Raw genomic sequence first — 14,214 nt, 5'->3', positions numbered from 1 at the left:
ACAAATGACTAAGGCAGATAATCTGTGCAGCACTTGGCTGCCTGTATAGGCTGCCAGCCTTTGTTTGTTTGGTCTCCCCATGCTCAAAAACTGGTTATGCAGGTTAGCAATTCCTCCACCCGCTTCTGTAGCAACACTTCCCTTCAGGGTTCCCTGAGTTAGGGCACTTTTAGGGAGAAACCTCCTTCTCTGGCTTAGATCGCCAGGTACTACCTGTATTTCCATCTGTTGGGAGTAATGTCCTGCCTGCACATGAGCCCCATCAGGAAAGCTTCTACCCCTGCCACAGCTGGTGCAGAAAATGTTCACAGATAAGAGCTGGAGCCTGCTATCCCTTGTTCTCTCCTGGCTGTGCCTCTGTGGAGAGGCTAAGCAGGTTTGGGTTGCAAGGCTGGTTTTGTTTGTCTAGCCCTGCTTTCGACATTTCCTGCCCACCAGCTGTGAGGGCCAACTTGAGGGCCGATATTCATAATGCTAGGTGAGAGCATCGAGACTAGGCAGGAGTGGGGTGTACTCCTATCCTTCCTTTTCAGAGCTCTAGTGCAGTGCTTTTCAAACTGGGTCAGGACCCCAAAGTGGATCACAACCCCATTTTAATGGGGCTGCTAGGGCTGGTGTTAGACCTGCTGGGACCCAGGGCTGAAGCCCAAGCCTCACCACCCAGGGCCAAAGCCGAAGTCTGAGCCCTACTGTCCAGGTGCAGAAGCTGAAGCCTGAGGGCTTCAGCCTTGGGTGGTGGGGCTTTAATTACAGGCCCCCCCTCATCCCCCATCCAGGGCTGAAGACCTTGGTTTCAGCTTTGATCCCCCAACCTAGGACAGTGGGGCTTAGGCTTTGTCTCCGCCTGGGGGAGTGGGGCTCGGGGATGCTCAGCCTTTGGTCCCCCCTCCTGGGGTCATATAGTAATTTTTGTTGTCAGAAGGGGGTCACAGTGCAGTGAAGTTTGGGAACTGCTGCTCTAGTGACATAGAGGTGTTCTCTCAGGCTTGCTCTGGCCTCCAGGACAGCTGCTGTCTAGGCTCAGGGCTATACTGCCATGTATATTTAGACAAGACCCTCCATGCACCCAGATACTGGATGCTGTGCTCTGAGGTATGAGATGTGGTACTTCATCTAGACTCCTCTGCTGGGCCAGGGACAGTAATGATAGCATTTGCAGTTATCTCCACGGCAAACATAAGACTGCATTCCCCACGTCTCCCTGGAGAGGGAGCTCTTCCCTCCAGAGATTTGTTTCACAAACAGCGAGAGGAGGGAAACTGGTGTTGCAACTGGATGTGGGTGAGACTGAGGGAAGTTTGAAGCCAGACTAGAGTTCCCCAGAATTCAAGGGCCTTTCAGGCTGACATCTTGGAGATGAGCCAAGCTGTTCAGATCTGGATCCAGGCTTTCCCAGAGGATGAAGGGGCAGGATCCAGTGTTCAGTTTGGACTCAACTAGCATACACTACCACAAACCACAGAGAAAAGAATAAACGCACACCTAACTGGCGCACTATTGAACAGTTAGGGCCCAAGAGCAGAAAGGAGGAAAATTCCCCGATCTCCACTCAGTGAGCATGAGTTGCTGGAGCTCTCAGCCTCTTCAAACCCAACTGCATGATGCTGCCCACGAAAAACCAGAAGAGACAAAAGCCAGACCCAAAATGGCATCAATTCCTTTAAAACACAGAACATTTCCCACCATGTCAACTTCAAGATTCATCCATTGTGAGTTCAGCAAATGTACAGTAATAACCGGAGAGAGAACACCGGGAATGGGGAAGACAGGGCACAATCATGAACAATGTCCCTTCTGCTGAGGTACAGCTGAGAAGTGCAGTGCCAAGCAAAGACACAGGGTAGCAGGGATGCCTGGACTTACTTGGAGACAGAAATCTCCTTTCATGGCAGAGAAGGGTGGCCCCTGCGGTCCAGGTTGTGGTGTGCAATTGATGCAGTGTATTGGTGGGGAATGGAGCTCTGGAAGAGCAGAGAGTCAGGGACTGGACTCCCCTCCAACCCCAAACAAGGGCTCTCCTGACAAAGTAGGAGGTGGGGATGGGGACGAGCGCACACTTTACTCATGCAGTGTGGGTGTCATAATGAAGACTGAACTTGCCGCTCCTGCTGGACACTTCAATGTTCAGCAGGAGCAGAGCATGGAGAGGTGGGATTCTCCTCTCCCATCCACAGCCTACAGTGGGTCCACAGGCACCAGACTCCCCCATGACATCAGAGTGCCTGTGGAGATCTGCAGTGTGAGCAGCACAGGAGAATTCTGGTCTTGGTACCTATTCAGCTTAGACCTGCTTTGTGCTAGTGACTGGTGATGAGGCCCCTTGGGCCCAGCCTGGCTGCTCTCCTCTTCATAAATCACAGCTTTGCTGCCTGGCTGCCCCCCCAATTCAGTCTGTAAACAGGCATGTGTCACAGCTAGACACCTGGCAAGAGCCAGGCAAGTGCTTTCGATCAGTCATTGACACCGGCAACTGCGTCGTTTTGGATGTTTTGGACCTGCCCCCTCCCTCTGCTGGGTGCGTCAGACGATACTGTGCCTCACGCCAGACTCGCAGGGTGCATCAAGTTGTGTGGGCCTGACTGGTGCACACCGCTGGCAGCAGACGCACTGCAGGAAGTCAGAGACATTGTGCTGAAAGAGCTGGCGGCATGGGTGCAGGTACTGGAAGAAGAGGAGCATGAAGAAGATCGCCAGGCAGTAGCCCACCAGCAGCTGCAGCACCAGCAGTGGGGCGCAGATGTAGTCAAACACATCTGTCTTGAAGAGGTACCAGAGGACAAGCAGGACAGAATTCTCCGCCAGTCGCACAGCATAGTATGTGGTCAACCGGCCCCAATTCTGTGCCTTGTCTATCAGGTCCCGGTCAGTCAGGTTCAGTTGCACGGCCGACCAGCAGAATATGTTGATGCCAGCATACAGGAGGGTGAAGGAGCACAGCACCGCCACGGTGCCCACCCGGCTAAAGTTCTTCTCAACATTGTCAGGCAGCTGGGCACCGCTACGCCAAAATTGCACCCATGGCAAGAAGAAGAGGATCAGCAGGTTGGCGAGAATAATGGGGATGATCCAGTGCTTGAAGACGCTGCAGAAGAGCACCAAGACGGCCACACGAGTGGAGATCTCCAGGCTGCGCCACAGGACGATACAGATAAATGCCAGCGGCCGCAGCTGGACCTTGTAGTCATCGTATTTTATCTGGATGGCCAGGATGTTGCAGATCAGCGCCCCATAGGTGACTGATATCAGGCAGATGCCCATCAGGACTGCTGCACAGGAGGGAAGAAAGGTGGTGACCATGGGTGGTTAGAGGTTACACAGGGCAATGCACACATGCTGCTCTAGTCCATGTGTTCCCCTCTGCCCCACTCTCCAAGCAGACTCTGGGTCAGGCACAAAGGTCTCGGCGTGGACAGGGTACTGTGAAGGGACAACTCATGCCCAATTCAAGCAGGCATTTGGGAGGGATGACTCATGGAGGGTGGGAGCAGGGGTTTGGAACTGGCTCTGGGGCAGAATGGCTCACAGTGGTATGAAAAGGAGCTGGGAATGGGCAAGGGGCAGGGGAGGAATAGCTTGTGGCAGGCGGCATCAGGAGCCTTCAGCAGCTGCAGGTGAGGGACAGAAACAGTCTGGTTAGCTAGATCCCAAATGGGAAAGGACTGTCCCAGCCAAGAACAGCCTGGTGAAGACAGTATGTCCTGCGTGCCCTAAATCAACCCCAGCAAGCCACTTTCTTGTCCCTGTATCTATAAGTGTAGCCACCCAGGACCCTCTTCTGCCCAGAGTAAGTGGGAACATTTGCATTCCTTCTTTCCTGCTGGCTGAGTGGGTGCTCAGCAATAGGTTAATGTACCATCTACCCCTCACCCCACCTCACTAATTCAGACAGCTAACAAACCCCATGTCACTCCAGAAAGGAGATTCAATTGAGCCCAGATGCCAGCAGGCCCAGAATCATGGCTGCCCCTGTGTCAGCTAGGCCTGAATTTGGCTTAAGACCTCTGAGTTAGGGCAAAATTCTGCTCTTGGCTGGGGTTGTGAAGCTGTAACTGGGAAAGATCTGGTGGCCCAGGTGCTCAAATACAATGCGGACTGGTGTGGTATAACCACCTAGGTAGTTAGTGCAGTAGCAACGAGGGCAGGAGGCAGGACAGCCATGAATCCTGCTTGGCCCCATTCCCTGCTTCTGTCTCTACAACTGTAACCCACCCAGGCCCTATTGAAACTGAGGCTTGTAACTGCATTGGAATCAGTCATGAGACACAATTATGGCTGTGATAGTTTGCATCTGCACCTAACACAGCTATAAACTAGGCAAGAAAGTGGCTGCAGACTTGCCACGGGGCAATCTCTGACACAGATTCTGCTAGGAGAGTTATGTTTAAGCAAGTCTCTGTCCACCCGTATTTAGTGACTAATGTCCTATGGGCCATAGCAAGTCAATGCAGGACATACTTTGTCTCATGTTTCAGCAGTAGCCAGGCAAAGGATCAGATACTATGATATCAGTATACTGTAATACATGTGGGAGGAGTGAGCTTTTGTCCTCTGTGTTACAAAGTCAGCCTTTATATACAGGAAACGTAGCTGGTCACTCTAGTTCAGCCTGGACGGGGAAACTGTGCTGCAGCCATAAAGGAAAATTGCTTCTGATCTCACGTGTAGTGAGTAAATGATGTATTTACTACTGTGGCATGTAGATTCAAGATGTACAGACAAGCTCCCTATGCAAATCCCTGAGCTAGGGTTACTTTCCTGCATCTGTTGCTGAAATGGCCAGAGGTTTTATTCCAGAGCTGGTTTGTTAGCTCAGTGGTTTGAGCACTGGCCTGCTAAACCCAGGGTTGTGAGTTCAATCCTTGAGGGGGCCATTTGGGATCTGGGGCAAAAATTGGGGATTGGTCCTGCTTTGAGCAGGGGGTTGGACTAGATGACCTCCTGAGGTCCCTTCCAACCCTGATATTCTATGATTCTCAAACATTTTTGTAGTGTGGATCACACCTTAATGGAGACTTTCTAGGGGACCCTTTCCCTCACATTCATGATCACACCGCATCCCTGGGCAACTATGGCACTGGCTTATGTACAAAAGTAATACTAGGGGGAAAAGGTGCTTTTAGCTGTCCTGCAAGGAAGGCAGGCTAGTCGACTCTCCATGAACCACCAGCAAGTCCCCAGTAATGCATGAACCACAGTGTGGGACCCAGAGTGTTTTACAGTTACAGAGTGTGCAGGTAGACCCTGGAAGGGCCTCACGGAATGAAAAGGAGAGTTTCTTTCTGTGCTTTGTGAATAATCTCTTCTTTCCTAGAGACTAGTGCATTATTTGTGACCTGGAATACTGCTCATTGTACGAAACCTTAAATTGCACGTGAACATGAAGGTCAGTGGAAACTGGGTGTCATTCTCCTATTAATTCACGCCCCTTTGGGTATGTGCCATTCTCCTAATAATTCACACCCCTTTGGGTGTGTAGGTCTTCACTACCCACCAGATCGGCAGGTAATGATCCATCTATCATCTAGACGCAATAAATCGATCCCCAAACGCGCTCCCTGTTGACTCTGGAACTCTAGCTCACAAGAGGGGAAGCGGAGTCACGGCCAGGTAAGTCGACCTAAGATACACCAACTTCAGCTACGCTATTTGCGTAGCTGAAGTTGCGTATTTTAGGTCGACCGCGCCCCCCTCCCCCCCCAGTGTAGACCAGGGCCAAGTGTTTAGCAGCTTAAGGCATATGTGACATACATAGGAATGGAAATCTCCACTTTCTGAACTAGTAAACTTTTATGTAAACTAGTGATAAACACCAGTTTTTATACCCTAGTTACTTTAGGACAGTGGTTCTCAATCAGAGGTATATGTACCCCTGGGGCGTAATGCAAAGGTCTTCCAGGGAGTACATCAACTCATCTAGATATTTGCCTAGTTTTATAATAGGCTACATAAAAAGCACTAGCAAACTCAGTACAAACTAAAATTTCATACAGACAATGACTTGTTTATACTGCTCTCTATATATACACTGAAATGTAAGTACAATATTTATATTCCCATTTATTTATTTTATAATGCTATGGTAAAAATGAGAAAGTGAGTAATTTTTCAGCAATAGTGTGCTGTGACACTTTTGTATTCGTATGTCTGATTTTGTAAGCAAGTAGTTTTTAAGTGAGGTGAAACTTGGGATATGCAAGACAAATCAGATTCCTGAAAGGGGTACAGTAGCCTGGAAAGGTTGAGAGCCACTGCATCAGGAGGTTACATTACATACATGAGGAATTGGAAAGCTTGGTTTACACATTTACTGATTATATGCCCAATCCTGCTCCCAGTCAATGGAAAACCTCCCTTTGATTTTAACAATAGTAGGCTTAAATTGTACTAAATTAGATACAATATTACTACTTTGTGCTTCTAGAGCTTCTTCTATCTGCAGATCTCACAGCGCTTCACAAACATTAGTTAATCTAGCCTCGCCACACCTGCAGGAGGTGGGTACATGCTGTTATCTTCATTTTACAGATGGGGAAAACTGAGTCACAGGTTAGAGCTTACTCAAGGTCGCATGGAAAATGTGTGTCAGAGCCACATGAGGACCTAAGTCTCCTCCCTTCCTGGCCTGCACCTTACCCATGAGATCATCTTCCCTACCCAAATCCCATTTACTTTACCAGTCCTGGGCCAGGTCCATGCTTAACTTTATTCATGGGAGCAATCCAGTTGAAATGTATGGCCCCCATCCCTGGATAGTGAAATCAACAACGCTGCTAAATCAGTGGGGCTACCATGAATTACACCAGCCAAGGATATGGACCTGTGGGACTCACTCTGCCCGAGATTCTGTGCTGTGCCTCTCAGAGGAGCAGCACGAACTTGCAGCCCAGAGGAAGGGGGACTATGGTGGTTTTAAGCCACTTTTGTGCCCTCCCTGTCCTTGGAGTAGACAGCCTCTCTTAGTCACCATAGCTTCCCCCAAATCTCCTCAGTGATGCAAGCTGTGGCCTCACCTCGGCACACCCCTCGTGCCCCAGCACAACCACTACACCCCAACTTGCAAGGGGGTCCTAGGAGGTAACCTTATCTTCCACAGTGCCCCTTCCAGGGGAATCCTTCCATGCTGGAAGCAGGGCATTTAGGGCCTCTTTACACTGCTCCTGCCCTTTTATGTAGCATGAATGGCTTAAAGCACGAATGAGGCACTCACCCTCTAATTCTATTAAATGAGACTGAGACAGTAGCTCTCAGGATTTTATAAGCAGAGAGTCACTAAACACAGCACTCATTGTACATTAGGAATAGCAACTGATTGGATAAAACCCAATTTCCTCATTATCATTTATACTATTAGCTTAAATTAAGGTTTATTTTGGTTTGGAGTCTGTTTCCTTGCCTGGATCCTAAGAGCTTTAGTGACTTTTTCCATGGACGTCATATGAACTTATCTAAGACGTGGCTGCACCAGCAAGACCAGACCATATGGGATGATTTAAACGTGACTACGAAAAATTCTTTTAAAATATACGTAACAGTAAGATGAGCTCTGGAAGGGAAGCAGCTTCCAAAGGAGACAGAGGCAATAGTATCACATGAAGGGAAATGTTAAAGCCCTACCTCACTATGCCCCTAGTGGAGATGGGGATCTACGTTTATGGCCTTCAGCACCACGGTACCAGAGCACCTCACACTGGTTCATGGATTTTAGCCTCCCAACACCCCTATGGGGTAGAGAAGCATTATCCCCAATTGACTGTTGGGGAACTGAGGCACAGGGTAGATTGTGACTCTGTAAGGTCACACAGGCAGTCAGTGGCTGAGACAGGAATTGAACCCAGGTGTCCTGAGCCTCACTCCAGTGCCTTATCCACTGACCATCCTTCCCTCACCTACAGGGGTTTACTCTATGAGAGAGAGAGAGAGTCCTGCATGGAAAAATAAGCCAGGGACTGAACTAGAGATATTTCTTTTCCACCCTTTTTGGGTGATACGTCAAGTTTAGAAGACTCAGATCTTAGCTGTATGAGCCAGTGCCTCACGCATCCTATTCAGTGGTGTGCTGACCTACTTGCCATGGAGCTTTTCTCTGGTATGAAACAGGCTCCACAAAGATTTTACTCACAAGTCTGAGTTTGCTACCTAAACATTCCCCTCTAGTGTCATTTGGATACTGCATTGCTCTTCACCTGCTCTCCCAAAGCACGGTGAAGCATTGCTATGTGCTATTAAACATCTGTCACCTTCCATTCCAGAGGTGGTTGAACTAGAGGACTAGCCTGTTCTGAGGAGACTTCAACTGTGCATTTGCAGACCTGATAGACTTGGATAAGCACTCAAATTTCTGGGCCTGCACCTTGAGCCTCATGGGTCACTATCCATGCTGCCCCATTCCTCCTTTACCTCTGGCAGTGGGGACATACATCTCAATGATGCTGATGTACAGCTGCAGTGTGAGCTGCGGGGTGGAGCCTAGGAAGGCCTGGATCACTGCTATGCGCTTGAAGGCATTGCGGTGTGTGACCAGCTTGCGGATCGAGTGGCCGACCTCCTGCTCCAGCTCCACCTCAGAGCCCTTCCTGAGCTTCTTCTTGCGTGTGATGGTAACGTATGGCTCCTCCTGCCGACCTGAGCAACAGTAAACCACCAGGGCCTCCACGCACCTGCACACAGACAAAGCAGCCCATCAGCTCAGCCAACCCCCTCACCAGGGACCCCATCATGTTCCTCTGCAAGTCTCTCCTTGTCGGCATCCTCCCCAGCAGGAGGTTGTTGATTCCACTCAAGCAGTTTAGCAAGGAGGCGACTAGTGAAGGAGAGCTTGACAAGGCAAACAGCTCCCCTGTTCCCAAACCAGGGGCAGGGCACTATATTTGCATTGTGGAAAACATGCACCCCAAAACACACTTTGCTCCGCTGAAATGCTTGAAAAGAGCAGGAGAGTGAGTGTGAGTGTGTGAGAGAGAGAGAGAGATTCCCTTCCTAACCAGTTGGCACGATAGCTCTGGCAGCATGGCCTTTTCCCCAAAGGGCAGCATTGTCCATGCATTTTGTTTGATTTACTTCAGCCCAGAGAGCAGATACCCTGAAGTCTTTGCCTTAGCCAGGTCCTCACTGGCCCCCTTAGAGTAAGTGAAGGGTTGGGGGAGTGGGGAGTCCTTCTACTTATGCTGTATGTGGTAGTTTATGGTTGGTTTTACCAACACTGGAGATCCTTCTTACGCCATCCATCTCTGAAATATTCCAGCACTTGGTTTTCTTTGGAAATCCCCATTAGGTTACTCTCAGCAGTTGGACGGGTCAGTTCAGAATTTTGAACTCTAGCCCCTCCAAGTCCATTGAGCCCTCCAAATCCATCAAAATCATTGGGGGCAGGGTAAGTATGAGAGAAAAAGAAATGGTTTGCTGAAGAGAGGTAACACCTAAATGTGTTTAGCTTCAGCTTGGAAACCAATGCGCTCTGGGACCGATAGTGGAAAACTTTATTAGGACAATCAATGGTACAAGAGAAGTCACCATTTTTCAGACCAATTATAATTAAATCTCTGCACCACTTCTCTTATGGGACCCGAGCCTCGCCTGGTTACATGTTGTGTTGCAAACTCTGAACTGAAACCACATTCATCCTAAAGGACCAGTTTCCAGTGAGCCCAGAGCCCGTGTATGACTCAGTGAAACCAGGTGAGATTCAGTGGTTTGGACTCCGGGGCTGCACCTGAAAGGGTTTGCAGACAAGTCTCTCTAGAACGTTCCGAGGCTCCTCTCAGTACAGCCACGTGCCTGCAGACATCATCACAAAAGGCATTACAGACACTCTACATTTGGCCTCTTGCTGCTGAAATGGATGGGGGCCATTTGCAGCATCATCCCATTGTAAAGAGATCCGGGTGAGTGCTTTCACGCAAATAGAGTTTGCACAGCAAGATGAGTTAGCCATTTGGTGCAAGGTGTGGGATCAGAGAGGCCCTGCAGATGGCTTCTACTCACTGATACAATTTATGCTACTGTTAGAACTGGCAGTGGAAATTTAGCCCTAAAATAACTCTCTCATCCTGATCAAATGGCCTGATGTAAGTCCCCCAAAACCTGGATATTCAGTCAAGGACAGCATTATCCCATTAGAGCTGAAGCACCACATGCTGATGGACACCCTGATACTCCTTCATTCTTTGCTTCCTGTCAGAGGATGTAGCAGCTCTGAATCTCTGGGGGTTTGTGGTTTCCACATGAAGTGGAGGGCTCGGAGTTAGTTGTTTAGATGTCAGCTAGATACACCATATTGTCCTCCTTCCCAAGAATTCTCCATGGAGACACCTGAACACCACCTGCATCCCAGGGCCACTGACACCCTCACAGGGGGGCAGGCTGGAAGGGACACACCTAGCCTGGTCCTCAGCCCAGCTGAAAACAGAAACTGGTTTTAAAAGCCTTATTATTTGTTTTAGCGAGCTCTGATGCAGCTAGCGCTCTGATGCAGCTAGCGTGGCTTTCCCACAACCTAGGTTTGTGAAAATAGGCTGTCTTGCTGGAGCAGACAGAGCTTACTTGGGGAGGGGTGCATTCCTGCCTGGAAGGAGGCATCACTGTCATTCTCTAGGAATGAGACCTAGGCTTCTTCCCTTCCTGTTTACTGCACCCAGCTCCTCCTCTCTCCCTTGGGTCTGTGGCTACAGCAGCCTGGGTGTCTCCCCACTCCTAGGATTTTTCTGTTCCAAAACTCACCCATTTGCACAAATGCTCTTCCATTACTTGTCCCATGTCTCCCCATCTCTTCCTTCCCACATCATCAAACCCAAGGTGACAGCTGCCTTCCCTCAGTCAGACACAGGACTCCCAGCCACACCTTATTCACATCTCAGCTCTGAAACAGCCCCAGCAAGAGAATTCACACACACACCCCTCCGTACCCTACAGCTGCAACTACACAGACTTCATAAGCCAATTCCCTGTCTCTCTTGGCCAACTAACTCAGAGGGGACAAGAAGTGCAAAAAGCAATCATGAAAAAAGGAGCCTTTGTTAGACAGCCTGGGTGCTGAGAACAGTTCACTGCAGACCTCCCCTTACGGAGAGGCAGTAAGCATTTAGTCTGGATGGGGCGGGGCAGGAAGCTGCCTGGGTAGGTTCCAGTGGCCACTGTCTTTGGGGGAGATGGCTGGGTAGGAAGCTCCTGTGGTTTATTTCCATTGGGGTTAGGAGGAGAAGAGGAAATCTCCAGGGCTTTATTCTTCTGAGCCTGTCCTTGGGTAAAGAAGGGAGAGAGAAAACAGGAACTATTTTGAGATAATGAACTGTCTCAGCCTCATGAGGTTTTGCTAAGTTACAGAATCTATTTTTTGTAAGGCAGCTGAATCCAAGCCTAAAACTGGTTTGTTTATCTGATCTTTCATAACTACTCTTGCCTTGCTGTAGGCAGGAGGAAACAGGTTGCAATCTCCTGTATAATGCAAAAGAGAACCAAATGCGGTATCTCTGAGCTCCTAGCACCTATAGCTAGCATGTACCACAGGGAAATACCTAGGAACTACCCAACAGCTCCTACACCTCTCCCCACAGGGACTGGGACAGCTAAGAACTTACCCAAAGCCAGAGCTGCTACTACACCACTCCCAAGAGAGCCTCTCTAGTAACAGTAATATTAGCCCTCATAATGCTTTCCACTGGCAAAGCACTATCCAAACAGTCACCCTTAGCAGGGTTGAACTGTAATGGTGGAGAGCTCTACTACAGCCAGTGCTCCTGCATCATCCCCTACAAGAACTCTGTACAAGAAGCTTCCCTGGTCAACACAGTGTCCCTGGGACTGACTCAGTGTGCAGCTGGCTGACTCAGGGAACAGATCATCTCATCCCTAGTTCATTGGGGCTGGGGGGAGGGGTATGTATTACACTGGGGGTGGGGAGGTATTCATGCTGCTCACCTGATGACAGGCCCCAACTGTAGAATGTGCATCAGTAACACCAGTGGCTTGTCACTGGTCAAATCCCTGTGGACAAAAATGAGGGTCAGCTGGACCATGATGGATGGATACAGCATGAAGAGAATGGTCATCGCAAGCCAGAAGTGATCATCAGAGTGACTGTAGGAGGAACACAGGAATCCAGCAGCCACGCACTCGCCACAGAAGAGAAGTGTGGAGAAGATGATACTGAATGGTGGCTTTGTCTTGGGGGATACAAGGGGTTCCCCGGTTTCTTCTTCAAGTGGGGGTTGGTCTGAACATTCCCCGATGGGACCCTCGCACATGCTGTCCATCCTTGGAACCCCAGCCCCTCCAGTCTTATCAGTTCGGAGCTATTCTCCCCTTCCTCGAGCCCCAGAAGTGTTTAATGCAGTGACGAGTTAACCCTGTTCAGCCCAGGAGCCTTTAAGAACCATCCTTTCTCAGTAGGCGCGCGCTCTCTCTGGGTGCAGCCTGGTACGAGGGGCAAGGTGTGGTGTGTGTTGAATCAGTCTGCAAAAGAGCATCGGCTGTACAACTTCCTCCCTTTCAACCCAGAGCTAGGCGGCTTCTACCGGTCACACGGCAACTGTGCCCTAGATAAGGACGACAACGGTGGCTCCGAGCGAGTGGTGAACCGAGGCCAATGAGGATGGCCTGGAGAGAGCGGTCTTGAGTCTGTTAAAAAAAAAAAAAGTATCAAATTCAGGCAACTGAACTGGTGTCTCTTCCGAACGCGCGCAGGAGCCGCAGCCCGAGGAGGGGAGCTGCGGCGCAGGGACCGGCACACGGGCTCCCGCCGGCGCCGAGAAGTTGGGGAAGGCCGGTCCATGTGGGGAAGTTGCGGATCCAGGGCCCGTGCTAGAGGGCGCCGTGCAGGTGCCCCTGACCCGGCGCTGGGGGGCTCGGCACACAGCGGGCCCGGCTGGCAGGCTGCGCCCCGCTCGCAGCAGCGCCGGGCGGGCCCTCCGGGTCCATGGCGCGCCGCCCGACCTGCCCGCAGTCAGGGGCTCCGGGCGCCCCGGCGGGCGGCGGCGTCCTCACCGGAGACGGGCTGCGCGGGGCTCTGCGGAGCGGGAGAGACGGGCTGAGCGCGGGCGCGCACGGCAGGAGCCGCCCGCCGAGGGCTCCGCGTGGGCACGGGGCGGGGACCAGGCGCACGCAGACACCTCGGCCGAGGCGAGGCGAGGCGAGGCTAGGCTAGGCTAGGCTAGGCTAGGCTGCCCTGCCCTGCCCTGCCCTGCCCCCCTCGCCGGCTGGGCGCGCTCCACGGCCAGGGCAGCGTCCGCCGGGCCAGGTCCCCGCCCCCGCGGGGCTCGCCCCAGCTGATGTGGCCGAGCAGGTGTGAGCGCTTCCGGGCGCCGGCCCCCCGGGTCCTAGCGCCCGTCCCGGTGCGGCGCGTGGCTCAGCTCCTGGAGTCGGCTGCCGTTCGGGCTGTGGAGCCCCGCAACGAGTCCCCTCCCCAGAGGGTCTCCCAGTGGCGTTAACGGGGGGGGGGGGCAGAGGCACAAAGTATCCCCCATCATCAGCCTCAGCGCTATTCTTTCAGTGCCTTGTTGCATGTCCCCCTCCCCCACCAGGCAGAGAGGACCTACACTCGCCCGGGGACCAGTGCTCGTCCTGCTCTTCCTTCCTCTCCCTTTTCTGTTTCTCTCCCTCCCTCCTGCCTTTTCCCTCTGCTTTCTCCCCTCTGCATTCGCTTTGCTGCACCAGCTCCGCATTCCACCTCCATGGGCTTCAAATCCCCCTACTAAAATGATCAGCAATGAAATAGTTAATGCCGATCTGTAAAGTGTAAGCCTCTGAAGGCTTTAGTGTCAACCCCTAGTGAAATGGCTGAAGGATGGGGGAGTTCCCACCTCTCGGTCATTGTGTCAGGCTGTCTGCAGACCCAGGAAGGTCACACTGCATTGGTTACCTTCCCTTTGTGTTTGGAAGGTTTTCTTTGCAATTGTGAGGGCTCGAAACTTTTTAAAATGAAAACTGAGATTCTGCAGAACCACCATAAACTGTGCAGGCCATATAAATGCATCAAGTAGCCTGGATATGGTCCCTGGGCCAGATGTTTGGCACTATTGTCCTAGACATTATGGACTCGATTTTCAATAAAGTTTAGCATGTTGGGTGCAAAAAGCTCCTTTCAAAATCTGGCTGTGATTATCGCTGCTGACTGAGTGACTCTCTCCAAGTGCATGCTGCTTTCCTTAGCTAACTGCCCCAATGCTCCCCGGAAGACCCTATCTAGGCCCTTGAAGTTAGATTCCTCCTACTCTCTGCCAT

The 14,214-nt window shown here is 51.2% G+C and overlaps 1 protein-coding gene across 2 annotated transcripts; it reads right to left on the bottom strand.

Annotated features, from left to right (window-relative positions):
- Positions 1–540: 540 nt before the first annotated feature.
- Positions 541–13,260, bottom strand: XKRX (XK related X-linked). Of its 2 annotated transcripts, XM_073360840.1 has the most exons (4): positions 12,979–13,260; positions 11,914–12,612; positions 8,398–8,657; positions 541–3,266 (listed from the first exon to the last, which is right to left on the bottom strand). In XM_073360840.1, exons 2-4 carry the CDS (start codon positions 12,246–12,248, stop codon positions 2,521–2,523), a joined length of 1,341 nt encoding a protein of 446 aa, XP_073216941.1. In that variant the 5' UTR covers positions 12,249–12,612; positions 12,979–13,260; the 3' UTR covers positions 541–2,520. The 2 variants fall into 2 exon arrangements, with proteins under 2 accessions (XP_073216941.1, XP_073216940.1); XM_073360839.2 differs by having other exon boundaries at positions 11,914–13,250.
- Positions 13,261–14,214: the final 954 nt, after the last annotated feature.

The sequence above is a fragment of the Lepidochelys kempii genome, chromosome 9 (genome assembly GCF_965140285.1).
Source record: "Lepidochelys kempii isolate rLepKem1 chromosome 9, rLepKem1.hap1, whole genome shotgun sequence".
NCBI lineage: Eukaryota > Metazoa > Chordata > Testudines > Cheloniidae > Lepidochelys > Lepidochelys kempii.
This window is presented reverse-complemented; position numbering and strand designations above follow the sequence as displayed.

Excerpts from the sequence above, each read along its gene's own strand:
- XKRX (XM_073360840.1), bottom strand. The coding sequence starts at position 12,248 with ATGGACAGCATGTGCGAGGGTCCCATCGGGGAATGTTCAGACCAACCC. Across the intron at positions 8,658-11,913 it reads CAGTTGGGGCCTGTCATCAG|GTGCGTGGAGGCCCTGGTGG; the intron begins GTGAGCAGCATG and ends GTCTGTGTGCAG. Across the intron at positions 3,267-8,397 it reads GTATGTCCCCACTGCCAGAG|CAGTCCTGATGGGCATCTGC; the intron begins GTAAAGGAGGAA and ends CCTCCTGTGCAG.